This window comes from Bos javanicus, chromosome 10 (assembly GCF_032452875.1).
Source record: "Bos javanicus breed banteng chromosome 10, ARS-OSU_banteng_1.0, whole genome shotgun sequence".
NCBI classification, from domain to species: domain Eukaryota; kingdom Metazoa; phylum Chordata; class Mammalia; order Artiodactyla; family Bovidae; genus Bos; species Bos javanicus.
Genome location: NC_083877.1, coordinates 52,128,263 through 52,156,192, shown reverse-complemented (window position 1 = coordinate 52,156,192; position 27,930 = coordinate 52,128,263). Strand labels below are relative to the sequence as shown.

The 27,930-nt window shown below is 43.4% G+C and overlaps 2 protein-coding genes and 1 long non-coding RNA gene across 3 annotated transcripts in view; 2 read left to right on the top strand and 1 right to left on the bottom strand.

Moving 5' to 3' along the window:
- MYZAP (myocardial zonula adherens protein) overlaps positions 1–942 on the top strand; it is a 111,785-nt gene extending 110,843 nt beyond the window's left edge. Inside the window, exon 13 of the mRNA XM_061431166.1 lies at positions 2–942. Coding sequence (XP_061287150.1) covers positions 2–98 — 97 coding nt within the window. The 3' untranslated portion in view covers positions 99–942. The remainder of the gene's footprint in view (position 1) is intronic.
- Positions 1–19,721, bottom strand: part of LOC133256244 (uncharacterized) — a 35,758-nt gene extending 16,037 nt beyond the window's left edge. Inside the window, exons 1-3 of the long non-coding RNA XR_009739145.1 lie at positions 19,295–19,721; positions 8,018–8,164; positions 5,911–6,076 (exon numbers count right to left, since the gene is read on the bottom strand). This is a non-coding gene — a long non-coding RNA (uncharacterized LOC133256244). The remainder of the gene's footprint in view (positions 1–5,910; positions 6,077–8,017; positions 8,165–19,294) is intronic.
- An 88-nt stretch (positions 19,722–19,809) lies between these two features.
- Positions 19,810–27,058, top strand: POLR2M (RNA polymerase II subunit M). The gene is made up of 4 exons (XM_061431169.1): positions 19,810–20,066; positions 21,842–22,489; positions 25,444–25,648; positions 26,676–27,058. The coding sequence occupies exons 1-4, from the start codon at positions 19,954–19,956 to the stop codon at positions 26,820–26,822; spliced, it is 1,113 nt and encodes a 370-aa protein (XP_061287153.1). The 5' UTR covers positions 19,810–19,953; the 3' UTR covers positions 26,823–27,058.
- Positions 27,059–27,930: the final 872 nt, after the last annotated feature.

Genomic DNA, 27,930 nt, shown 5'->3' with positions numbered 1-27,930 from the left:
GCCAAACAGGTAGGACTCGTGAGATCTCAATGCCTTCCAGGAACTATACTCCGTACACACGAGTCCTAGAGTTGACCACAAAGAAAACTCTGACCTAAGCACTTGGAGACATGCACTTTTCACAGATGGACAAAGGCCCTGGAACCCTGCAACCTGAAGTCTGGAAAGGGTGACTGTTGCTTCCTCCTGTACACTGTTTTAAGTCCCAGTGGAAATTGCTGAGGTTTTGCTCCACTTCTAAAACATGAGGCAAAGTGGAGGTGGAGGGGGGAGGGCAGGAGAGAGAGGTTTCAAGGTTGTTTTTCAAACCCCCAACCAGTGTATGTATGTACCCTGCTGTACTGGGCTGTCGTTAGCTTTCCATGTAGACACTGAGCCCTGGCAGGAGAATTCTCTATTTTCTGTTTTACTAGACTTCGGTTGGGAGGAAAAAGGGTATTAACTTGAAATTTCATGCTACTCATGCCAGGATCATTTGTTACAGCATGAAGGTTTTATTTACCCGTAAAAGTATTAGAGGCAGTGTTTCTCGGCTACAGGGAAGCCTGTCCATAGGAGCATGGGCACCTGGGGAAATGTGACCCCAGGAAGGAAGGGGCAGGTGCCGCAGACCCATGCAGGGGCTTGGGAGCCTCGGCTGGAGCCAGTCCTTGTGAGGGCAGACACGTTTCATTCTGATGTGCTAATCCCTCGGTTTAATTTGTGCCTTATGCCTTTATGGGGCCAGCTGAAATCACTGTATTTCTTCAACCTGTGATTTAGTTTTTCTTTCTCACTTTAAATGAAAGAGAATTTTGTATGTTGTAGAAATTTAATCACTTAATGCTTTCAGTATCAATTATTGTTTTTGTTAAAAGAATGAATAATTTGTTCATGCATGCTCTACTTTGATATTATAACCTATGTCACATACGTTTAATAAATGCCATATATTTTGTTCTACTGATGCTGTCATTGTGTGTCATTCATGACTGTGTAGAGGGGTAAAGAACAGAACCAGGTTCTGGACTGTTCAAGTTAGGGCACCATAATTTTTCAATCAGTACAATCCCTGGAATCATTTATAAACTGTACGAGAGGGTGTGTGTGTTTCTGTGTATGTATTTAAACTCTGAAATTTATCTAGTTAACTTACCTTCTAGAAAGATTAAGATGCATTCATGTTTATAAAACATTAAAATCATTTTTACTAAAAAAAAAAATCCTCCTGTGTGCCCAAACTCCCTGTGCTGTGGTTAGTCGTTCAGTTGTGTCTGACTCTTTGCAACCCCATGGACTGTCACCTGCCAGGCTCCTCTGTCCATGGGGGTTCTCCAGACAAGAATACTGGAGTGAGTATCACTCTAGGGGATCTTTCCTCCTCCAGGGGATCTTTCTAACCCAGAGATTGAACCCAGGTCTCCCTCATTGCAGGTGGATTCTTTACCAGCTGAGCTACCAAGGAAGCCCACCCAAACTCCCTACCTCTTACCTTTAAAAAAAAAAAAAAAAGAGCCAAAGAAAGAAAGCAAAGCAACTCAGTTGAGTAAATGACCATAAGTCGGCATAGTGTCAAAGAGGAAATGGCATATTTTGAAGTCAAATTTGTATTTACATTGAGGTTGTGGGACCTTGGACGTGTCATCAAAGCTCTCTGAATATCAACTTCATATTCTACTAACTTGGGATAATCATGCCTACCTGATTGCTTCAGCAGCACATATACTAAAATTGGAACGCTATACAGAAGATTAGCATGGCCCCTCAGCAAGCAAATCAGATCCCTTATGATTATACAGTGGAAGTGACAAATAGATTCAAGGGATTAGATCTGATAGAGTCCCAGAAGAACTATGGATAGAGGTTCATAATACTGTAAAGAAGGTGGTAATCAAAACCATCCCCCAGAAAAATACAAGTCAAAAAGGTTGTCTGAGGAGGCCTTACAAATAGCTGAGAAAAGAAGAGAAGCAAAAAGCAAAGGAGAAAGGGAAAGATATACCCAATTGAATGTAGAGTTCTAAAGAATAGCAAGGAGAGATATGAAAGCCTTCTTCAGTGAACAATGCAAAACAAAGAAATAGAGGAAAACAATAGAATGGGAAAGACTAGAGATCGCTTCAAGAATATTAGAGATACTGAGGGAATATTTCATGCAAAGATGGGCACAATAAAGGACAGAAACACTATGGACCTAACAGAAAAAAGCAGAGACATCACTTTACCAACAAAGATCCATAAGCTATGGTTTGTGAGAGCTGGACCATAAAGAAAGCTGAGTGCTGAAGAATTGATGCTTTTGAACTGTGGTGTTGGAGAAGACTCTTGAGAGTCCCTTGGACAGCAAGGAGATCAAACCAGTCAATCCTAAAGGAAATCTGTCCTGAATATTCATTGGAAGGACTGATGCTGAAGCTCCAATATTTTGGCCAACTGATGTGAAGAACTGTCTTCTTAGAAAAGACCCTGATTCTGGGAAAGACTGAAGGTAGGAGAAGAAGGGGACAACAAAGGATGAGATGGTTGGATGGCATCACTGACTCAATGGACATAAGTTTGAGCAAGCTTCAGGAGCTGGTAATGGACAGGGAAGCCTGGCGTGCTGCAGTCCATGGGGTCGAAATGAGTGGGACATGACTGAGCAACTGAACTGAACTGAACTGAAAAGAAGCAGAAGAGATTAAGAAGAGGTGGCAAGAATACATGAAAGAACTGTATAAGAAAGGTCTTAATGGCTCGGATAACCATGATACTGTGATCACTCACCTAGAGCCAGACGTTCTGGAGTCCAAAGTCAAGTGGGCCTTAGGAAGCATTACTAGGAACAAAGCTAGAGAACTTGATGGAATTCCAGCTGATCTATTTCAAATCCTAAAAGATGAGGCTGTTAAAGTGCTGCACTCAATATGCCAGCAAATTTGGAAAACTCAGCAGTGGCCACAGGACTGGAAAAGGTCAGTTTTCATTCCAGTCCCAAAGAAGGGCAATGCCAAAGAATGTTCAAACTACCACATAATTGTGCTCACTTCACATACTAACAAGGTAATGCTCAAAATCCTTCAAGCTAGGCTTCAACAGTATGTGAACCGAGAACTTCCAGATGTACTGGAAGCTGGATTTAGAAAAGGCAGAGGAACCAGAGATCAACTTGCCAACATCTGTTGGATCACAGAAAAAGCAAGGGAATTCCAGAAAAACATCTGCTTCATTGACTATGTTAAAGCTTTGACTGTGTGGATCACAACAAACTGTGGGAAATTCTTCAAGAGATGGGAATACCAGACCACCTTACCTACCTCTTGAGAAATTCATATGCAGGTCAAGAAGCAACAGTTAGAGCCTGACATGGAACGACAGACTGGTTCCAAATTGGGAAAGGAGTATGTCAAGGCTGTATATTTGTCACCCTGCTTATTTAACTTTTATTCAGAGAACATCATGTGAAATGCCAGGCTGGATGAAGCACAAGCTGGAAGCAAGATTGCTGGGAGAAATATCAATAACCTCAGATATGCAGATAACACCACCCTAATTGCAGAAAGCTAACAGGAACCTAAGGAGCCTCTTGGTGAAGGTAAAAGAGGAGAGTGAAAAAGTTGACTTAAAACTCAACTTCAGAAAACTAAGATCATGGCATCCAGTCCCATCACTTCATGGCAAACAGATGGGGAAACAGTGGCTGACTTTATTTTTGGGGGCTCCAAAATCACTGCACATGGTGCCTGCGGCCATGAAATTAAAAGATGCTTGCTTCTTGGAAGGAAAACTATGATAAACCTGCTGCTGCTGCTCAGTCGCTTCAGTCGTGTCCGACTCTGTGCGACCCCAGAGACGGCAGCCCACCAGGCTCCCTCGTCCCTGGGATTCTCCAGGCAAGAACACTGGAGTGGGTTGCCCACAGGGTAATAAAAAGCAGAGATATCTCTTTGCTGACAAAGGTCTATACAGTCAAAGCTATGGTTTTCCAGTAGTCATGTACAGCTGTGAGATTTGGAGCATAAAGACGGCTGAGAGCTGAGGAATTGATGCTTTTGAACTGTGGTGCTGGAGAAGACTCTTGAGAGTCCGTTGGACAGCAAGGAGATCAAACCAGTCAATCCTAAAGGAAATCAATCCTAAATATTCATTGGAAGGGCTGATGCTGAAGCCGAAGCACCAATTCTTCAGCCACCTGATGCAAAGAGCCAACTCGTTGGAAAAGACTCTGATGCCGGGAAAGATTGAGGGCAGAGGATGAGCTGGCAGGATGGCATCACCGAATCAGTAAACCCCAGGGGACAGTGAAAGACAGGGAAGCCTGGCACGCTGCTATCCGTAGGGTCATAAAGATTCAGACATGACTGAGTGACTAAACAACAAGAAGCATGACACACAAGTTCATGAAGTGTTCCATATTTTTTACACAAAAATAAACTCAAAATGGCTTATAGACCTAAACATAAGACATAACACTATAAAACTCCTAGAAGGGATCACAGGAAAAACATTTTCTGACACAAACTATACCAATGTTTTCTTAGATCAGTCTCCCAAGGCAACAGAAACAAAAAACAAACTTAAACAAAAACAAAAACAACAAACAAAAAGCAAACAATCAGACTCACAAGCTTTTGCATAGCAAAGGAAACCATAAGGAAAACAAAACCAAAATAACCTATGGCATGGGAGGAAATATTTGCAAACAGTGTGACCAAGAAGGGCTTAATTTCCAAAATATCCAAACAGCTCTCAGTACAACAAAAAAAGCAAACAACCCAACTGCAAAATGCAAAGAAGGAGACTTCCCTGGTGGCCCAGTTGCAGGCTGTGCTCCCAATGCAGGGGCTCTGGGCTTGATCGCTAGTCAGGGAACTAGATCCCACATGCTGCAATCAAGAGTTCACGCCACAGCTAAAAGATCCCTCATGCCACGACGAAGATGGAAGGTCCTGTCTACCACAACTAAGACCCAGCACAGCCAGATAAATAAGTATGAAGGAGGAAAAAAGAAAAACGGGCAGAAGACCTAAACAGACGTTTCTCCAAAGAAGAAATACAGATGACCAGTAGGTTCATGAAAAGATGATCTACATCACTAATTATTAGAGAAATGCAAATCAAAACTACAATGAGGTACCAGCACCTACTAGTCAGAATGGTCATCATTAAAGAGTCAACAAATAAAAAATGCTGGGCAGGGTGTGGAGAAAGGGAACTCTCCTATGGCTGCTGGTGAGGATGTAAGTTGGGGTAGCCACTGTGGAAAACAGTATGGAAGATTCTCTGAAAACAAAAAATAGAATGACCATATATCCAGCAATTCCACTTCCGGGCATAGATCTGGGCAAAACTATAATTCAACAAGAGACATGCAGCCCTGTGTTCACAGTGGGACTGTGCACAATAACCAAGACATGGAAACAACCCAGATGTCTATTTACAGGTGAGTGGATAAGGAAGATGCAGCACATATAGACAGTGGAATATTACCCAGCCATGAAAGAGAACAAAATAATGCCATTTGCAGCAACATGGATAGAACGAGAGATGATCATACTAAGAGTAAGTCAGAAAGAGAGACAAACACCCTATGATATCACTTATCTGCGGAATCTAAGATGTGATACAAATGAACCTATCTATGAAACAGAAACAGAATCACGGACACAGAGGAGAGACTGGTGGTTGTCAAGGGGGAGCGCGCTGGGGGAGGGATGGAGTAGGAGTTTGGGATTAGCAGATGCCAACTGGTATATATACATAACAGATAAATAACAAGGTCCTACTGTGTAGTACAGAGAACTATATTCAATAGCCTATGATAAAGCACAATGGAAAAGAATATATAAAAAAGAATGTATATCTGTAACTGAATCACTTTGCTGTACAGCAGTAATTAATACAACACTGTAAATCAACTGCACTTTAATTTAAAAAAAAAATCACACCTACCTGATAGGCTAACGTGAGTGCCAACTGAGGTAGGTCACGCAGAGGCCTGTCCTGGGGCTCTTGGTGCACAGGAGGGTCCTGCCATCTGGAGGTGTGTCTTAAAGCACTGCTGTTGAGTCCTGGCTACCTTCCCTCTCCAAGGTGCTTTAGCGAGAAAAGCCTTTTCCTAGCGCGGTGTCAAGGAAGAGAGTTTCAGGAAAAAGCAGATCCGGGGACCAGGAGGTAGTGAAGCAGGACTCAGAGTGGCAGAGGGTTCTGGGAACCCCTGGGCCCCTGGAGAAGCTGGTGGGGAAACAGCTTCTAAATGAAATGTGGTGGCATAAAAAAATGTCAGTTTTTGTGAGAGCAAGAAAGAAAGAAAGACTGTTCGGCAAACACTCCACACCCTCCTTCTTAAAACAACCAAAAAAGGAAAAAAAATCAATAATCTAAATTCAAAGAATGCTAGGAATCATTCAAGGTGGTCTGTCCCCGGGGCCTTTTGTATTTATAAATTTTTAAATATACCTGTGGAAATTTTGGAGAAGGCAATGGCGACCCACTGCAGTACTCTTGCCTGGAAAATCCCATGGACAGAGGAGCCTGGTAGGCTGCAGTCCGTGGGGTCGCTGAGTCAGACACGACTGAGTGACTTCACTTTCACTTTTCACTTTCATGCACTGGAGAAGGAAATGGCAACCCACTCCAGTGTTCTTGCCTGGAGAATCCCAGGGATGGGGGAGCCTGGTGGGCTGCCGTCTATGGGGTCGCACAGAGTCAGACACGACTGAAGCGACTTAGCAGCAGCAGCAACATGTGGAGAATTCTAAACATTATTTGAACTATTCAGAAAGACCACTGAAGGGACTTCCTCAGTGATATAGACTTGAAACTGAAAAAGAAAAAACCCAGAGCTGATCCTTCTCACCCTTTTGTCAAAATCAGTGACACTCAATCTACCGTCTGAAACAGAGTGGCGTTTGTTCTTCAACCTCCTCATAACACAGGTTTCATATAGAACTGAAGAGAAAAACTAATAATATCACCTAGCAAATTTACTCTGAATTTATTCCAAAAATGTATTCCTATAATAATGCCTCAATTAATATTCTCATTCCAATCCTTCCAGACTTTCTTGAACACACACACACACAGACCATTTATTGTTTTAGAATACACAGGACTCTATACAGAAGCAGAATCACGGCACTCAGGAACGCAGGCTCTTGAGACTGTCTCAGCTTAGTCACAAGTGTGTGCCTTAAGCAAGTCACAGAACCTCTTTGAGCCCCTGTAAAATGGGATCAGTGACAGTTCTTTCCCAACTGTCACTGTGTGCAGATGAAATGAGTTAATATCTGTGGGGTTCCTAGAATAGTGCAGGGCGCAGAGTAAGCACTTGGAAAGCGTTACCTGTGGTTGATAATCACATTTCACTTACACACTACAGCATTCTATATAGGTACAGGTGTATAGAGCTACACTGATGTTTCTGACAGCTAGTTGGATTCTATTTTATTGGTGTACTATGGTTTACTTCGAAGAAGGCAATGGCACCCCACTCCAGTACCCTTGACTGGAAAATCCCATGGATGGAGGAGCCTGATAGGCTGCAGTCCATGGGGTCGCTAAGAGTTGGACACAACTGAGCGACTTCACTTTCACTTTTAACTTTCACGCATTGGAGAAGGAAATGGCAACCCACTCCAGTGTTCTTGCCTGGAGAATCCCAGGGACGGGGGAGCCTGGTGGGCTGCCGTCTATGGGGTCACACAGAGTCGGACACGACTGAAGCGACTTAGCAGCAGCAGCAGCATGGTTTACTTGCCCTATCCCCAGCTGTTGGAATTTTGGAATTGTCTTTACTCTTTTTAAAGCAATCCTCTGATAAGTTCCTAGAAGAGGGATCACTGGGTCACGAGTTAGGTACATTTCAGTATTTCAGTGCATGTGGTCCAATGTGGCCTCTGGAGATTTGAGTCCACTGAAACTCTCACCAACAGAATGAGAATATTCTTTCCCTACCTCTTTGCCAACACTGGGAATGAGAAATGAAGGCATGTGTAAAGTTGGTAGCTTTAGGGAGGCCTGCACCCCTCCCCCAAAAAACACACAGTGCAGAAAGTACCTTCAGGATATGGCCTGTGGATACCTGAGCTCCGGACTGTGCAGGTGTGAGCTGCAGGCGTGCAGGCGTCCCCATGGTCCAGAGAGTGCAGGTCAGCCAACAGGAAACAGGACTGGGCTTACTTAGGAGCTGGCGTCCTCCAGGATCCTGGAATCAGAGAAGGCCTGCTGCTTAGTGAGTCAGAAGCTAGAGCTGGCCATCGTGACAAAAGATTCACCATATGTCTGATAGGAGGTTTGAGTTTGGATGGCATGTGCCCCAGGGAGTTCTTTGTAGGGCTACCTGGGGAGAGAATGTTTGGGGACGCGTCTGGAGCTTGGTGATGTGACATGGTCTTCCCAATAGAGGGCACACCAACCAAGACTGATCCCCAGCTGGTCCAAGTGGATCTGTGTACTCCAGGCACCCTCTTTCTCCCCAGAAAATGCCACTGGCCTGCTCCAGGATTCCTTTCTGTCCTGCTTCAGGCCACATCAGACCACAGTGCTCTTCTGGACAGCCAGACTCAGGGGCCAGTTCAGCTCAACCAGCACATGCCAGGTGCTGGGGAGACACGGATGTGTACCCTCAAGACCTTCATCCTTTCCGAAATTGCTCCCAGTGAGTCTGTCTCCTCCCGATCTTTGCTTTCTCTGAATCCCAGAGGTATTTGTTTCTGTCCTATGTTTTCTACTCTTACGTCTGATGACAGACCATCATGTCCAGGACAGAGGGGCCTGGCGTGCTGCTGTCCATGGGCTCACAAAGAGTTGGACTCAACTCAGAGACTGAACAACAACAACCATACAGGTAAGCTCCTTGGGGGCAGTTTCCTATAAAGGAGGGGACAACATTCCACACCTCAACAAGCATGGAGAAATCTATAAATGAAAAGTATCCAGAAAGAGCCTTGGCCAGAGAAAGTAAAGGAGACTAAGAGTTACCGACCTAGGCATAGCATGCAACCACTCCAGTCTTCACAGCAATTCTGTGTAGAAAATGTCACTACCACCGTTTTGTAGGTAAAGAAATGGAAAGTCAAAGAGAGATAAAACTTGTCTGAAACCGCCAGACCTGACTGACTTCAGAACAGGGGTGGGAAGGCTGGAGTTGGTATTGTCACTAAACTGCAATAGTCCCATGGGTGGCTCTTGAGTGTGGTGCTCCCATGAGCAGCTCTGCCCAGGAAGGAAATGGAATTGAACCCCAAAGAGGCTGGCTGGGCTGATCATGTGAAACAGCACAGGAGGAGTTTCCAGAGACATGCCTACAATCGACACTAACATTGACCCCTGCTGTTAGTACTAGTCATTACGGTGAAGGAGGTGTTGCACTATGAATATCTGCAGACCCAAGGATTTCCTTTTATTGGACACATATTACAGACTTGATGAATAATGCTTCCTTGTGAGTAGGACTGTGTACAAGGAAAGCAGGGCAAAAAAACAGTATGTTGGGATAAATAGGATTAAATAAACCATAGACTTCTTTCTCTTATATGCAAATTTGAGAATAACTCATTGGACTTTGTCAGAGGAGGACAAGCCCCAAAGTAAGACGGGAGATGAGTTTCTGGAAAGAGACCAGTGGGAGACTGCTGCTAAATCTGGAGGTAATTTGTTAGGCAGGATTAGATTGCTGATACATGGTGTGAAGTATAAATCAAAGAAATTTTTGCATATGGATGTCCAATGAATTGTTTTAGCACCATCTGTTGAAAAGACTATACATTTCCCACTGAATTGCCTTTGTGCCATTGTGGAAAAGCAACTGGTCATATTGGTGCACAGGTCTATTTCTGTACAGTCTGTTATAATGATCTAGTTGCCTGTCTTAACACCAGTCCCACACTGACTTGATTACTGTAGCTTTATCTTAAGCCTTGAAGTCAGGTAGTATGGGCTTTTCGACTCTATTCTTTTTCAAAGTTGTTTTGATTAGTCTAGGTCCTTGGCATTTCCGTATGAGTTTTACTCTCTGTCAGTTTCTACCTATGGGCTGTTGGGATTCTGACTGACATTGCACTGAATAGATAGGGCTTCCCCGGTAGCTCAGTGGTAAAGAATCTGGCTGCAGTGCAGAAGCCACAGGAAACATGGGTTTGATCCCTGGGTCAGGAAGATCCCCTGAAGTATAACAGTATGGCAACCCACTCCAGTATTCTTGCCTGGAGAATCCTATGGACAGAGGAGCCTGGTGGGCTACAGTCGACAAGGTTGCAAAGAGTCAGACACAACTGAAGTGTCTTAGCATGCACGCACACACTGAACGGACAGATCGTCAAGGAGAAAACCAAGACCCACTGTTGATTATCAGGCCAGCTTGGAGCTGGTAAGACTAGGTGAGTTCCATGCTGGTGCTGCTTCTGTCTTCTTCAGTTGGGAAGGTAATAGGTAAAAACTTTCATGGAATTCTGAACAAAATATTATAAGAAACATTAATTTGTGCCCAAGGGCCATAAAACTGATGTAATTTGAATGCAATAAAATATAAATAAATGGCAAACAGTTCTTGGGGGTTTTCTCTTAATTTTTCAACACATACTTTTGAGTTTTAACATAGAGCATTTACAGCATTCACCTTCCTGAATTGGGGTGGGAGGGGGGTTGAGAAATAATTAGTAGGCAATTTTTTGGCCCTGGGACTTTTCTTGTAAATGTTTTCTTTGGCAGCCATACTCTTGAGAACAGGAAGTTACTCTCTTGTTACAGATTTAAGACTTTTCTGAGCCAAATAACAGAAAGCTGGATTAGTTCTGAAATGAAGGGGGAAAAAAAACAACTCTTGGCTCTTGCTGGAGATTAATGACATCTTGCAAATATTTTAATTCTCCCCTTTCCTCTTAACTTGCCACCTCCTAAACAAAGCACATTCAGCCTGAAAAATCTTAACTGGTCATTCTGTGGTCCAACCCTAAAATAAAATATCTTTATGGTACCCACAAATTTATTTTAACAAAATTTTTGATGGGCTGGGGGAAGGAAATAAATGCTGTCTCAAGTTGACCTTTTCTGTCACAAAATCCCAAAACAGAATTTAAAATACAAAATGTAGTTGTAAAGATGCTACAGTATCATAAAGATTTATCTTTTTTTTTGATCCTTTAAAGTGCATTTTGCTATAGATAAAAATGATAAATCAAGCTTTGTAAACAAAGCCTATATATTGTTAGAGATGCTTGCAAACAACTTCTTAGCAATTGTTCAAAATAAGAGAATTATATCCTTTGACTACAGCATTTATTAGTCTGACTACAAAACAAGCAAACTGGTTTCCCCCAGAAAAGACTAAGTTCTTTTGAATTAATGTCCACTTTTTACATTTGATTCTAGGAAAAAAAAAAAAAAACACCCAACAACTTGCAATGTCAATGAAGTTTACAACCTGTGGGGACATTAACTATGAAATCAGCGATCTTAATTCCCTGACCAGGGACTGCACCTGTGTGCCCTGCAGTGGGAGCGCAGAGCCCTATCCACTGAAGTGCCAAGGAATTTCCTGTAGGGATTCTCAAAACACAGATGATCTTTAGGAAAACAGATTTAGAAGTGAAGAACACCTTCCTATAACAAGTGATCTCTAGGAAGTGATCTACTAGTGATCTAGGGAGTTTCCGTGGTATTACACTCATCCCTCAGTATCAAAAGTGGGGGAATTGTTTCCACGCTCTCCATTCCCACAGATACCAAAATCCACACATGCTCAAGCCCTTATATAAAATGGTGTAGTATTTGCATAAACTTATCCTTTAATTTAAATCAAGATTATTTATAATACCTAATGTAAATGCTTTTTAAATAGTTGCCAGTACACAGGCAAATTCAAGTTTTGCTTTTTTGGAATTTTCCAGGATTTTTTTTCCTTTTCCTTTTTCTGAGTATTTTGGTTCCATGGTGGTGGTGGTATAGTCGCTTAGTTGTGTCCAACTTTTGCGACCCCATGAACTGTAGTCCGCCAGGCTCCTCTGTCCATGAGATTTTCCAGGCAAGAATATTGGAGTGGGTTGCCATTTCCTTCTCCAGGGGATCTTTCCAATCCAGGGATTGAACCCATGGCTCCTGCATCTCCTGCACTGCAGGGCAGATTTTTTACCACGGAGCCACCATTTTGCTCTGAGGTTTGTTGAATCTGTGGATGTGTAACCCACATATATGGAGGGCTGACTGTACTGCAGCCTCTCAAAAAAGAAAAGGCCTGAAGTTTCATTTATACTTATGTTTTCACACACCAAACTCAAATGTCCTGGTGCCCGGGAAGTGTGCATCAAGGTGGCAAGGGTCTGTGGTAGGATAATGGGGGCGAGTGGCTGGTGCTGGGGAGGAGCAGGGAGGATGCTCTCCAGGATCACTAGTACATGTCCATCTTAAAGTCACTCAGATTCATAATTTTGAAAAACTCTGTGCTGCCAAACAAACTCATCTGTAGACTGCATGTATGCTAAGTTGCTTCAGTCATGTCTGACTCTGGGACCCTATGGCTCCTCTGTCCATGGGATTCTCCAGGCAAGACTACTGGAGTGAACGGCCATGCCCTCCTCTAGGGGATCTTCCCAAACTAGGAATCAAACTCACATCTCTTATGTCTCCTACACTGGCAGGCAGGCAGGCAGGTTCTTTACTACCTGGGAAGCTCCATCTGTAGATGTGATGTAGCCAAAACCCCATAATTTGCAACCTTTTATTTACATTTTCTAATGTTTTCTTTCTGTGAATTATAAAGAAAAAACTTATTCCTTTACACCACTTTTTTTCTCTAGTCAGCATGAAGTGATGTTCCTCCCACGTCATTCATTATAAGTTTGTCTGTCTTCTGCTATTTTTGACAACTTCAGGGTTTCTTTTTAACCTTATACACAATCTTAAATTACTCAGAGCTGTCATCCATTAGATATAAAAATTAAATTAAGCCCAAGAATTCTAGGTGATGGAAAACATGATCCAGTCCCATAAGATATGGGCAACCACAGGAGTCCAGCAAAGGCTGATAAAACCCTAAATTTCATCAATGTTGGATGACTATTTATTTAAAGGGAGCTACCTGCTTCCTGGTTTCCTGCATACCAAATATTTCTTTTCAACATTTATGAGCTTAAATAGATGCAGATGTTGCCAAAGAATGTATTATAACATCCATCATCCTAGAATCCTATAATTTAAGCACTGAAAGGCACCTTGGAGTTCATCTGGTTCAATACCCTCATTTTAAATGGGAGAAGACTGAGGCCTAGGAAAATTAACTGGATACAAAGTTGGTGGTACACAGACCCTCTCTTCCCAAAATCATAGTTGTGGATCAACAAATTTCACCACTATACCTTCACTTAACTTCTCTGATCTGGATCAGCTTTACTGTCCATATGCTATGCTTGACTGTTCTCTCCTCCAAATTTTGGAGAAAATCAAGGAGGACTTTTTCCCCTTGGTCATTCTCCCGATTCTATGCTATATGGGCCTCCCTTCCTCCTTTTCTCCTATTCCCCCTTGCTGAAACTTTTCAGAGTGGTAATCTTCTTTATGCAAGACAGAAAATTAAAGGTGACCAGACACTTGATTCTGGCCAGGGTCTCATGAGAGGAGAGGGGTGGATAGTTTTCTCTAAATCCATTTTGCTGCTGATCATTGATTTCTTTGTTTCACAGCCTCCAATGTATATTGGATTCCAAAGAGTGAGACATAAACGGTGTGCTGGCACTGCAGTAGAGACCTGGTTCTTCTTTCCCTCCACTAAAGGCACAACTCTCAAGTCCCTCTCCTATGACACTTGTAAGAAAATTATTAAATCTCACCCTTTAGTGACTTTGCAAATTACCTTCCTTAAACAACACACTGGATGTTTTACCAAGAATCTTGGGTGACAAGACCCATGTAAGTATAGAAGGATCTGCCCTTCAGCACAGAATCTGAACCGATTCTAACCAAACTTTGGTTTTAATATCCTCGCTTTTTGCCTACCCTACATGTTCTCCAAATTGTGAAAAGGTGGTCTTCTGCGGTCTTTCTGCCACCTCAACTCTGTTGTAAAACTCTAGCTGGTCTACTCTTCCTCTCCAATGCCTCAAAATTCTATTTTCTCCCTTTCTCTTCTAACAAAGCCCACTTTTTAGTGTAAATCATCACCTCAGCTAGCCTTTTGTGAGAAAGCCATTTGGAACAAATTCACACTCAAGTGTAAATGACTGATAGGCCACAACCCTTCTAGAAATATCTACTGTCCCAAAGGAAGATCCTTGTTAACCTAGTGATTCTCTTATCAGTGGAATTTTAGCCAATCCATCAAAGGGAAGTGAAGTAAGTCAGCAGAGGGGAAGTGAAGTAAGTCAGACTTGAACAAAGAGAACAGACTTCTGGTTGCCAGAGGTGGGATGGGGTTGGGGGGAGTGGGTAGATGGAGTGGGATTAGCAGATGCAAACTAGTTTATATAGGATGGATAAACAATAAGGTTCTACAGTACAGCACAGGGAACTATATTAAAGATCCTGTGATAAACCATAATGAAAAAGAATATAGAAAAGTATATATATGCATAACTGAATCATTATGCTGTACAGCAGAAATTAACACAACACTGTAGATCAACTATCCTTCAATAAAATGTAAGTAAAAAAAAAAGTCTTTCTCCTAATGGGAGAGGAGGGGCGTCAGCTACAATGTCTGTATATTCTATAACACATATCAGCACATGCTTGCTTTTTTTTTTCCAGATGAATTCAAGGGTGGTTTAATATTTAAAAATTAATAAAAATTTACCATATTGAAAGAATATAGGAGTAAAATCATATGATTATCTCAACATAATTTTTTTGCAGTTTTAAACCTTTTATTTTGTATTGGGGTATAGCTAATAAAGAATGTGACAGTTTCAGGTGGAGAGCAAAGGGACTCAGCCATGCATACACATGTATCCATTCTTCCCCAAACTCCCCTTCTATCCAGGCTGTCACATACATTGAGCAGAGTTCCTTGTGCTTCAGTATGGAACTGTGTGTTCCAGTAGGTCCTTGTTGGTTATCAATTTTAAATATAGCAGTGAGTACATGCTTTCTTTCAAGAAGGTGTTTTTTTTTTTCTGGTTTATGAGTTTATTCATATGAAAAATCATAGAAGGACTTCCCTGGTCCTACCTGGTGATCTAGTGCTTAAGAATCCACCTGCCAATGCAGAGACACTGGTTCAATTCCTGGTCTGGGAAGATTCCACATGCTATGGGGTAGCTAAGCCCATGTACCGCAACTATGGAAGCCTGAGTGCCTAGAGCCTGTGCTGGGCAACAAGAGAAGTCACCAATGAGACTAGGAGTCACCCGTACAATGCAACTAGAGAAAACCTGCTTGCAGCAATGAAGACCCAGTGCAGCCAAAAAGACAAACAAATAAATAAATAAACAAGTGTTTTTTTAAATGGGCAAAGGATCTGAATAGACATAAAAATAAAATTTACAGAGGCGTTAATCACCATCAGTCACATATCTAACCAATAATCTTGATTAGTGTTGCTAATTACAGAGTAAACTCACCTGGAACTTTAGCGCACCAATAATTTTTTTTTTCCTGAATTATCTCTTTCCATGCTAACAGAAATATCATAAAACACTGTGGTGGCCTGAAATGAGAAATTTGTCACCAAACAACACTCAACCGTGTGAAAGTCTGAAGAGAAAAGTGTTCTTTTCCTTTGACTTGAACCTTATTTGACTGGGATTTTCTCACCAGAGTCTTCCTATTTTTTTTCCATGGGCAACTGCCCCCTTGATTAATCCCATTTCCCTCAGTCTTAGTTTTTCCAAGCAGCTGAGCAAACAAAGATGGAGGCAGCCATTTTAACGTGCTTCCTCCCTCAAGCCCTCTGGGATGGGCCGTCCGTTCATCCTGTTCATAAACCAACGGCCTGAATGTGCTTGGAGAAAGCAGCAAGGATCTTCTGTCAGGATTAATTTTAATAGTTCCACAGTCTGTCACTGGGGAACCACAGTCCTGGAAAATGGCTTTAAATTACTATTTGCTGATAAAGAGACAGATATGAGCTGAAAATTTGGTTCCTTGTTTCAAACAGTTTGGATAACTCATGTAAGACTTTACCTGTAGTGTGGAGTGCATGCACTTTACAGCCTAAACTCTTGGGTAGCTGAGGAAAACCTTTTGTTGCGGTGGCATCACAGTGAAATGCAAAGGGGGGAAACGTGACATTCTGTAGAAGTACAAAAATTTTAGAGCTGGAAGGGAGATGAATTTGTGGGTGAATTCCTCAGCATAAAGCTTCCTATGAAACCTATTTCTGATATCTGTGGAGAGAAACTGATTCCCCTTGTTGCCCCTTCCAGTTTTTTGTCTCCCTCTCTACCAGTTTCTTCCTCTTTCCTCTTTTCACTCTGTTTTTCTCATACCCAATTCCAATTGCCTGTTCCTTCCCTTACTTTCTCTTCCCTAACTGGCAAGGCTACTGTCAGTTAATTGTTAAGTTCTGTGCTGAGGCACAGGTGAGGCAGCTAGCAAGACTGACCGACCCATCAAGGGACTTCCCTGGTGGTTAAGTGGCTAAGACTCTGTTCTCCTAATGCAGGGGCCCTGAGTTTGATCCCTGGTCAGGTTACTACATTTTCCTAACAGACTGATGCTACTAGGCTTTGTATTAGTCAGGGGTCAAGAATGAAGGCAAAAGAAGAGGGTGGCAGAGGATGAAATAGATTACCAACTCAATAGAGACGAATTTGAGCAAACTCTGGGAGATAGTGAAAGACAGGGAAGCCTGGCGTGCTGCAGTCCACGGGATCGCAAAGAGTCAGACACGATTTAGCAACTGAACATTAGTTAGGGGTCATCAGAGAAAAAGATCCAGTAGGGTGTTTGTGTATCAGCCATTATCAGAGAGAGATTCATTTTAGGGAACTGGCTCAGGTAATTATCACTGCAGGGTAGACCATCAAGTTAGAGAACCAGGAACTTACAGTTAAAGTCTGGAGGCTGTGTGCTGGCAAAATTCCTGTGGGGGTGGGGGGGGGGTGGGAGGGGTGGTCAATCTTTGTTCTCTAAAGGGCTTCAGCTGATTGATGAGGCCCACGCACATTTTAGGGGGTGATTGGATTTACTCAAAGTCCAATGATTTGAATGTTAATCTCAGCCAAAAAATAACTTCACTGAAACATGTAGAATAATGTTAGACAAATTTATTCACTTGTGGGGCTTCTCTGATGACTCATGGTGAAGAATCTACCTGCCCATGCAGGAAACACGGGTTTGATTCCTGATCTGGGAAGCTCCCATATGCTGTGGAGCAACTAAGCCCATGCACCACAACTTTTGAGCCTGGGCTCTAGAACCACAGCTACTGAGCCCACGTGTCACAATCACTGAATGCTGCAAGCCCTGGAGCCCATGTTTGGCAACAAGAGAAGCCACTGCAATGAGAAGCCCACACACTGCAACTAGAGAGCAGCCCCTGCTCGCAGCAACTACAGAAAAGCCTGAGCAGCAAAGACCCAGTACAGCCAAAAATAAATAAATAAAAATTGAAAAAAAAAATCTCTTCACTTGCTAAGCCTCTTGGTTACTGATTAAAGAACTAGATAGTTGGTGCACCCGTTGTGAGGAATTCAGATTTGTATTATAGTAACTTGAAATCCTAAACTATGTTGTGTAAAAGATTCTATCCCATACCACTGAGAATATTTTCACAAAAATTATGGTCAACGTTTATATTAAAAGCTTAAGATCTGCAATATATAAAGGGTATTTCATTAAGAAGGTGAATATGAGGGAAAGACAGGGAAAAAATTATGAGAGGGAGATTTATCAATTAGTATCTGCTACTGCTGGGAGGGATTGGGGGCAGGAGGAAAAGGGGACGACAGAGGAAGAGATGGCTGGATGGCATCACCGACTTGATGGACGTTAAGTCTGAGTGAACTCCGGGAGTTGGTGACGGACAGGGAGGCCTGACGTGCTGCGATTCATGGGGTTGCAAAGAGTCAGACACGACTGATCGACTGAACTGAACTGACCTGACCTGCTTTAAGGGAGACAGAAAAGCACAAATACAGCTCCTTAATAGAATTCCCTGACTTCACAGTTTGTTAGAAATCACCATGCACAACACACCTTGAGAAGCACGGTATGTTCTAAGCACTATAGTTATGCTCAGAGAGCAATTTGGGTTGGAATAATCTAGGAAGGCTCAGGGAGGAGGTGAGACTTGAACTAAGATTTCTAATGGACTAGGGGAAAAGGGACAGCCTTCCACAGAAGGAAAACAGCTGGGGGCAAAATTCTGAGACTTGAGAGAAAGCATCCTTGCTTGGAGGGTGCCTGTGGCCCAGGTCTGAAGAAAGGGTTTACTATCACCGGGGTAGGGGGATGGGGGTGAGGAGGTGGGGAGGGAATAAAGGCCTTCAGGTCCGGTCCAGGAACAGAGAAGGCTAGAGTGAAGAAGGCCTTGGGGGAGCTTGCCACAGGACAGATACCTGACAAGGGCCTTACGTAAGTATTTCTCATTTAGAAAGATATGGAGCAGGTTACTGAAATCCTTGTTTCAAAGCAGAGTTTATGTTGAGACTTTTGATACGTTAAACTGATTAGAATGGACTAGATAGCAAGGATACAGAAACAATTTCAGCTGTACTTCCTGAAGTAGCCTCATATTTCATCTAGAGCTTCCCTCTGGGAGGGAATTGTTTGTTTGTTACAGCACCTTACAAAGCATTAGCAAATGTAAATTTTCCGTATCACAGAAGGGAGAGACTGGGGTTGGAGGTTATAGGGTCTTTCAAACCTCACAACTGATGTCTGACTATAGCACGCTTCCTACTTTTTTCTTTGGGATCCAGCTCTCTTACCTGAACTATAGAGAAGAGTTAGGTGTTACATCCGAGAGTTAGCAGTTACACTGCTTTCCTCAACAGCCTAAAAAACTTACTTGCTCTTTGGAAGATTTTTGAATTGGGGTGGCAGAAAGACAACCCGGACATTTGTGTCTAAAACCTATGTTCTCCCTAGTTTTGTACCCTGGGAAAACTTCAGCTTTTGTGCCTTTGTTTTTCTAAGGGCAAAACGGGTAATTGTGAAAAAGAGGTTCTCCGTTTGCTTGTGCAGCACCTCCCACTCTCATCACCTCCTGTGGGCCTCTGAAATCGTGTGTGTGTATGTGTGTGTTGGGGAGATGCATTTTGTATTGTTACAAGGACTCAGGAGTGTGTGTGTTGGGGCGGGGTGGCGGGGGTGCGTTTTGTATTGTTAGGAGGATTCAGGAATGCCAAACAAACTAGAGGGCAGAAACCCAGACATCAAATAGACACCACACTTGCAATACCTGAGGCAGTCCTGAAAACGAGGAAAAGTCTTGCTTCAAATGCCACAGAGCCGCCTTAAGAAACGCTGATGGTTCTGAATGATCCTTCCAACATTAATGTTTGAGGTCTTCACTAAACCCAGAACTAGGAAGGCCACGCCATAGGCCAGGGCTTCACATGCCGGGTACATACCCCAAATTCACTAATGGTTAACCAACTCATCACTCATGTTTCCACGTGTCTTTCACTTCTTCGTTATTCCTTCCTTGGTGCCCATAGCCGTCTTACAATTCTTCCATTTGTTACTTGATTAATGTCTGCTCTCCTCCCGCACTGAGTAGACTCCTTAAGGGCAGGGCCCCAGGAACTCACTTTTTCTGAATACTCACGCCGAGACCCAAGGCACAGGTGAAGAACATGCAACTAGAAAGCGCGCCCCGCCGGCGCGTGACGTCACCCTGCTATTCCCGCCCCGGCCGCCACTCCCTCAACTCTGTCCCTGTTTGTTTCCGGCGTTTCAATAAAGCTCGATTCGGCTAGAAGAAGACCTGTTCTTCCGGGAAAATGGCGACTCCCGCTCGTTCGCCGGAGTCCCCGCCGGCCGCGGATCTGGCGCCAGCTACGGGGGCTGCCGAGGACGCCGAGTGCCCACCGCCTCGCCAGCCTCAGCCCCTGCAGAATGTCCTCGCTGCCCCGCGGCTTCGAGCCCCAAACTCCCGAGGACTTGGGGCAGCGGAGTTTGGCGGAGCTACGGGAAATGTTGAAGCGCCAGGAGAGACTTTTGCGCAACGTGTAAGCTTGGGTCCCGCGAGGTCACCGCAGGGTTCCTCGGGTTCGGCACCCTGGGACGCGCCCCTCCCCGCCCCCATCCCGATCTCTTTCCTGGAAGGTCACCTTGTCTTAGGTCCGTGTCAGGCCCGCGGGCTAGTGGCCGGCCTACAGTCACAGAGCTACCGCGTACGGCCCGGGCGCCGGGCGCCTGTGTTTCTAGCTCTCCAGCGTTTCGGCTCCTCATCAGCTCCTCGTTGATTTTATTTACTCAGTGCCTGTGTCGGCCCTCCAAGGGGAGGGTCTGTATCCCAAATCCTTTCGCTCCCATTACCCCAAATAGTGCCCCAAACACCTAGTCAGTTTCATCTCTAGATCCCATTTTTTTACAGGAACTGTAGGAAATGGGAAGAGTAAGGTAAAAGAGTCGGACACGACTGAGCGACTGATCTGATCTGATCTGAGGGTAAAAGAGTGACTTATTAGACAAAGTAAGTTTGATTAACACTTAACTGTTAGACTTCATGGATTTTAGCAGAGGATCGGTGTAACAATAATGATTTTTTAGGAAGCTTATTTTAGCAGGTTGGTGCAGGATAGTTTGAAGGAATAAGAGGTAGAAGAGACTAGGAGGTATTTTCAGAGAAGTTCCCCAATAAGGGGATTCTAAGAAAGTGAACTAGAAGGGTAGCTGTGGGCCTGGGGAGACTAGATCAGGCTTAGGATCATTTGAATATGTGGTTGACAGAGATGGCTGAAGTTTCCAACCTGTATGGAGCACCATTAATAAAAGTAGGAAAGCTGGAGGAGGGTAATAGTCTGAGATTGATTTTACTTACTGGAGCTGAGTTAATGGAAAAGTTAATTATATTTGATTAAAAGTTGGAGAAGTGGTCATGAGGCTGGAGAAAGAAGAGAACGTTGGGAAAATACAGACATCTCAACTGGGAGGAATGTTAATAGAACTGGGAGGAATGTTAATAGAATTGGGAGAATCAATGTAGTGTCATAAAGAATAGAGGGTGTGAGCTGTAACCTTCCGTGCACATTTATTGTTTGGCTAAAGAAAAGGAAATCAGAAAAGGAACCTTTGCCACTTAGCCAAAGTGGCAAATGATCACGTGGGGACTTCCTGGTAGAGAACTATTTTGACTGTGAGAATGAGTGAGTTAACTTTTTAGTCTCAGGACCGCTTTAACTCTGAAGACTTACTGAACACCTTGAAGAGCTCTTGTCGTATGTGTTTTATATCGACTGGTAGTTATTGTCTTAGGAGTTACAAGTGAGAATCTTTAAAACACAAGAATACAAAAACACACGCATTCTATTAGCCATCAGAACAATGCTATCATCCATATCATGTGGCCTCTGGAAAACTCCCCTGCACTCATGGTAAGAAAATGAGAGTGAAAATGACAAATAGTACCTTAGTTATTATAAATAGTTTTGACCTTGCAGATCCATCCACCTCCCCTCACCAGGAAGGTCTTGGAAATCACACTTTTAAAAACTGATTTGGGGCATGTCTTATATTAATATCATGCTTAAAATACTTTTGCAGAAATTCTAATTGTTAATAGATGAGACAAACGAGACACAGTCCCTAATCATCCTGTAGTCCCTTGTTTTGAGCGGTATTTGGGTAATGATTCTCTTATTTCATCCCTGTTTTGGGGCAGCTGGAAATCAGTTTTTTGACTTAAAGGTCGATTTTTCTCCCTTTGAGAATACTACTTTGTGTATCTCAAGTTTAAAAACATGGCTCTATGTAACGTACACCTATTCTTTTCCTTTTGTAGAAAATTCATTTGCAAATTGCCCGACAAAGGTAAAAAGATCTCAGACGCTGTCACCAAACTGAAAGCTGCCATCGCAGAACGTGAAGAAGTTAGAGGAAGAAGTGAACTCTTTTATCCTGTTAGCTTAGACTGTAAGGAGAGGCAAAAAGCGATTGCAGTTGTTGATGGGGACAGAGATAAGGCCCAGAATTCTGACCAGATACTTGACACTTCATCACCCGTTCCTGGCTGTTCCTCTGTAGCTAACATCACATCATCTCAGACAACCTCACAACAACAGGGACTGGCACATCCAACTCGAGGAGGTGATGCTGAGGCAGCTGAGGCTGAACACACAGTGAGCGAGCACCCAACTTCTAGCAGCGGAGCCCCAGCGCCTTCCTCATCTCAAGCTAGTGAGGGTCTCCCTCAGCATTGTGCCTTAGGTCAAGTGGAGGATCATCCTGGCAGCTCAGACAACCTGTTCATTGATAGATTACAAAGGATCACAATTGCGGATCCGACTGAACACCACTCAGAAGGAAACCGGAATCCTGAGAACTTGGCCAGCCTCTGGAGTGGGCCGCAGAAGAAGCCTCATTACATGGAAGTGCTGGAAATGCGAGCCAAAAATCCCATGCCCCCGCCACATAAATTTAAAACCAATGTGTAAGTACCATCGGAAACAGGCTTGTCACAGGAGCATTATATTTGTTAAACTCCAAAAACTGGGAGACTGCGTTAAGTTCAGTGAACTTGGTGTGAGAACTGCTTGTACTTGGGAATGAGCGTATTGTAGAAGCAGTAAAACAAACATGGCTGGAGTGGAGGATTCCTGCTGGAAAATGCTTTCTTTTTTTTCGCCAAGTAATTGAAAAGGTTTTCAGTAGCAGATGGAGCATTAAACTTCAGGATACTTAGGCAAAATTTTATATAAAACATAGAATTAGAGAATTTATTATAATTGTTTCCAGAACCATATTCTTGTACATAGCTCCTCCTCTAACCAGACTATAAGCTAAGAGGAAAACAATTGTAGGAACCGACGGCCTTTCTCAGTAAAAAATATTTGTGTGCTCGCTGTATGTAACAGCAGGTGCTGTGACGACATGAGAGTAAAGATTCTGTTCCTCATAGAGTTTAGGGTCTAGATGAGGACTCAAGGCTTACACACTTGGAAGAACGTTAAAGTATATAATCATATCAGGAGGAAGGGAGCTGAGAAAGGGTTAACAAAGCAAAACAAGTTTGGGCAGGAGGGGCAAGTGAACTGTACTTCTAAGTTCCTTGTCATAGTTGTTTCTGAGATCTTCAGAAAAAAATCTCTTCAAAAAGAGTTTTATTTATTTATGTGCAGTTATAACATTCAAATCAGGGAGTAGTTTTATAAGACATTAATATCAGATACAGGGAGCTTCCCTGGTGACTCAGTGGTAAAGAATCCACCTGCCAATGCAGGAGACGCAGGTTCGGTCCCTGGGTCAGGAAGATCCCCTAAAGAAGGAAATGGCAACCCATTCCAGTATTCTTGCCTGGGAAATCTGATGAACACAGGAGCCTGGCAGGCTAGGGTCCATGTGGTTGCAAAGCGTCTGACACCAACAACAGATACAAAGTTTAACCACTACTGCTTTTCTTTGAAAAACTGAAAGCTTGTAGTTACAAGTACCTAAACCAATTTTTTTTAATTATTATTGTAGAGACTTTAAAGTTCAATTGTATCTCACTATTCATTTTTTTAAACCTCAAAACTATTTGTTCTGCATAGAAAACCAGGACAAATAGTTTTGAGTAGAAAACCAGCAGAGAAGGCAATGGCACCCCACTCCAGTACTCTTGCCTGGAAAATCCCATGGAAGGAGGAGCCTGGAAGGCTGCAGTCCATGGGGTTGCTGAGGGTCGGACACAACTGAGCGACTTCACTTCCACTTTTCACTTTCATGCATTGGAGAAGGACATGGCAACCCACTCCAGTGTTCTTGCCTGGAGATCCCAGGGACGGGGGAGCCTGGTGGGCTGCCGTCTCTGGGATCACAAAGAGTTGGACACGACTGAAGTGGCTTAGCAGCAGCAGAAAACCAGAATTAATTTTTAGTTAGGAATAAAAAGTAATCTTTGATTAAGTAATTACTCATCTTGTGTGTGGTGAGGTATCTTTCCTCACTTCGAGGGAGGCAGAAAACCAAAAGCATCATTTAGTCAATACGTACAACAGAGAATACATTGACCCTGATTCTGTACTGTGGTCCTTTAGCTGGAAGTGGGAGTAGAGGAAGGGAATATCCGTGAAGGTTCCCAAGGGAAGTTTGTGAGCCATAGAGACAGGTGCACTCATCAGAAGAGGCTGGGCTTTGGGGAGCCAGGCGGTAGACAGTTGGAAGTGGCAGGGGGTGCAGGTGTCCCTTGGCCGCCTCTTGCATGCTCTTCTGGCTCTTCTGATGCAGGAGGCTGTCTCTCATCTCTTCTAGCCCTAGTCTACCCAGAACTTCAGATTTGCAGAGTCAGTTACCTGTGAAACCCGGCCACGTGGGGGTGATCTGTGCCCCTAAGGTTTGTCCTGTACAAAGTAGAACTCACTTCTTCCCAGACTACTTTGTCCCATGTTCCCTAAGCCAGTAGTGCCAGCACCTTCTTTCTTCCCCTCCTTTCCATCTCTGCCAGCCATGGGAGCTGACAGTGTATTTCCTGGACCTTCGTCTCTAATCATCCTTATGTTCATCTTTTCTCCTGTCAAAGTGAAGATGCTCATCACTGTCCTGGCCTAGTCTTAACTCTATCAGTCCATCCTGTCCACTGCTGCCAGAGTTTGTAGAAGACAGACCTGAACCTGTTAGCAGACTAGAGCCTTCCACGTGCCTGCACCCAGCCTGCTGCCCCAGCCTTTTCTGTACTCTCCAGCTCCCATGCTTCCTGTGAGCTGCAGCCCTGTCAGTCCTTACTCTCTGGTGAAATGCCATCAGAGATCCTATCATTTACATGTTGAATCCATATTATTCCAAGACTCCTCAGATTGCACTCTTGTTGAAGTGTTTCTGCCAGCCATCCTGGCTCCCATTACAACAGGCCATTCCCTTGTCTGTGTTCCAGTGGGCCTGTGCCATAGTACCCATGATATTACATCACGCTGAAACTGTTCACAAGTTTAATTCCCTCTGCTAGACAGTAAGCCCCTTCACAGGTATTTTTGAATGAGAAAAGGCTTCTAGCTCGAGGATAAGCTTTTTGGGGGGGCTTCCTAGGTGGCTCAGTGGTAAAGAGTCCACCTGCCAATGCGGGAGACGTGGGCGATGAGGGTTCGATCCCTGGGTGGGGAAGAGCCCCTGGAGGAGGAAATGACAACCCACTCTAGTATTTGAAGAGAGAGGGGAAAGGCAATGAGTCTAGCTATCTGTTAGAGGAATGCATTGTCAAATTACTCGCCGAAAAAGGTGCCAATTTAAATATTTGTTTTTGAGGTAAATATATTTAAAAAGAACGTTTTATCTATGCATGTAAATAGTGGTAAAGGCCTTACTGTTACCTTTGTAGAACAGTTAGCTGCCAAGGTTAAAGGCCACTTTTGTTGAATGCTACAAATGTGTGTCTGTGAAAAGGTGGTGTAACATAAGGGTTGCTTCCTGCAGATTACCTTCACAGCCCCGTGATTCATCGAGTGCTTGTCAGAGGAGAGGGTCTTCCATCTCCTCAGAGGAGAGGCGGCGCAGGGACAGGAAGCATCTTGATGATATCACAGCGGCCCGGCTTCTGCCGCTGCACCACCTGCCAACCCAGCTGCTCTCCATAGAGGAGTCGCTGGCACTTCAGAGACAGCAGAAGCAGAGTTATGAGGTATTTAGAGCATGGCTTTTTCCTGCCTGCATGTTGTACACTGCTTACGTGAGTCAGAATTTACTCTAGGCCTTTGATTTTCACAAAAGCTAGGTTGGCATGGATTTTCAAGGCACCCGTTTTTAAAAGCCAGTTTTCATCCTCAGCTCATTCAAGTGATTGCCTGGCTGTAACTAAGCATCGAGGAATCGTTTCTTACCTTGTTTGACCCTAAATGCCTGTCTGAAGGTATTTTTAGGTTGAATTAAACCATTCAGTTTGGGGTTGGTTTCCTGGCAGAGCAGTAATAACTCCACTTCAGTCCCACCTACCTGCACTACCCATGGCCTGAAGGAGGGACATAAATGAGTTCGAGTGGGTTGGGGGCAGCCTGAGAAAAGTGAGCCAGATGAGGAATGAGCATTGCGGCTTGCCAGTCAGTCAGTGACACCGTCACTGGGCGTTTGCAAGCACATTGCCACTGTTTAAGATTTACTTAGGCTTTTTATTGCATAGTAATTTTCATGGGAGTTAATTTGGAGAGGGATAATCAGTTTTTAGTATTCTTTGATTTTTCACTGTGGCACTGAAATGTCACTCTCGAGCCTAGAAGCCATGATCTAATCTAGGAAAGAAGACTCTTCCAGTGGGAGGGCCAGGACAGCATTGGTGGTTTTTAACATTTGATGGTTCAAATTGTTCTTCAGGGTTGTCTATACACATGCACATGCCCACATGCTTGAAAATATTTTCCTGTGTGTAACTGTCGCAGTGCCAAGCTGATTGCTCAGCTTCTCTTATAGGAGTTGGATATTTCAGTGCACATTGTTTATCAGTGGAAGTCTGTCAGCACCGCTGTAGCAGGCTGGTAGCTCCCTCCAGCTCAGCCCTGTGATGTCTGTGCCTCATTCTCTCAGACGGCAGTAGAGAACCCAGAAATAAAGGGGCATGCCATTCTAGTGAAACCGGTTCTGTTCCAGTGACTTCCCACTGAAAAATTGTAGGGAAAAGGTATGAATGTCTAACTTTTTGCCTTTTTGTCTTAAAGGAGATACAAGCCAAGCTCGCAGCACAGAAGCTAGCTGAAAGACTAAATATTAAAATGCAGAGCTATAATCCAGAAGGGGAGTCTTCAAGGAAATACCGAGAAGTAAGGGATGAAGATGATGATCAGTCCTCCGAGGATGAATTCTGAAGATGGATGTTCAGATCATCTCCTAAATCTCTGCCTGTTGAGATATCATTATCTTACATCAGAGTGCCTAACAAGTATCAAGATCAGTGTCAGACATTGTTGAGAGAAAGAATTTTGTAAAGTTACACTAAGGAAACTATAAAAAGAGCCCACTTTCAGATGATAACTTTCATGTGCTTGAAAAGTTGAATATTTGAATATTGTGTTTAATGACACTATATTAAATTTTGGCAGTATGTCCTGTGTTGGTCTGATATTTTAGTATAAAGTAAGCACATTTTTTTCTCTAAGCCAAATGAAAGCAGGTGATTAAACTGCTTTTTTCTTTATACTTACCTCTACCAAATAATGTTTATTACATGTCAGTGAATTCTTTAGTTTCCCAGGCATCACCTAAAATGAATTATGAAGATATAATTCCCTCTTTTTTTGAAGAACAAAGGGAGAAGTCTAGAGAATTTTGTGCATGTTTGCATGGGGGCTGTTACAGTATTGGACATTAAATACCAAGGAAGACACTCAAAGAAAATGCTTAAATATTTGTTTCTTTCTGTCTTCCCTTAGGAAATATGTTTTCTTTCTTCTCATAAGGAATATGCGGTACTGTTAGTTAATTCTAGAGGGTGGGTGGTCTTTCTAGATGACCAGATTTGCCTGGTCATGGAGTAACATGAGGAACAGGAAAAGTCTTAAGGTGATTGATGTTTGTGAAGGGAATAGCTGTTGGTGGTGGTTTAGTTGCTCAGTTGTGTCCAGCTTTTGCGACCCCATGGACTGTAGCCTACCAGGGTCCTCTGCCTGTGGGATTTTCCAGGCAAGGTTACTGGAGTGGGTTGCCATTTCCTTCTCCAGGGGATCCTTCTGACCCAGGAATTGAACCTATGGCTCCTGCATCACCTGCATTGCCAGCAGATTCTTTACTGCTGAGCTACTGGAGAAGCCCTATCTGTTGTTAGGCTTGGCCTGACTTGACTTCGTTGTTCTAGCAGATGATAGGTTCAATTTGATAAGAGAACCAAAAAAGTTTCTGAAGCTACAATTGGTTTGTTATCAATATATATTGCTTCCCTGCCCCCTCCAAAAGAGACTTACGTAGGCTGCAGAAACC

Bases quoted from the DNA above. Each gene is read 5' to 3' on its own strand.
- POLR2M (XM_061431169.1), top strand. From the start codon at position 19,954: ATGTCCTCGCTGCCCCGCGGCTTCGAGCCCCAAACTCCCGAGGACTTG. The intron at 20,067-21,841 runs GTAAGCTTGGGT...TTCCTTTTGTAG, and splicing joins GAGAGACTTTTGCGCAACGT to AAAATTCATTTGCAAATTGC. The intron at 22,490-25,443 runs GTAAGTACCATC...TGCTTCCTGCAG, and splicing joins CATAAATTTAAAACCAATGT to ATTACCTTCACAGCCCCGTG.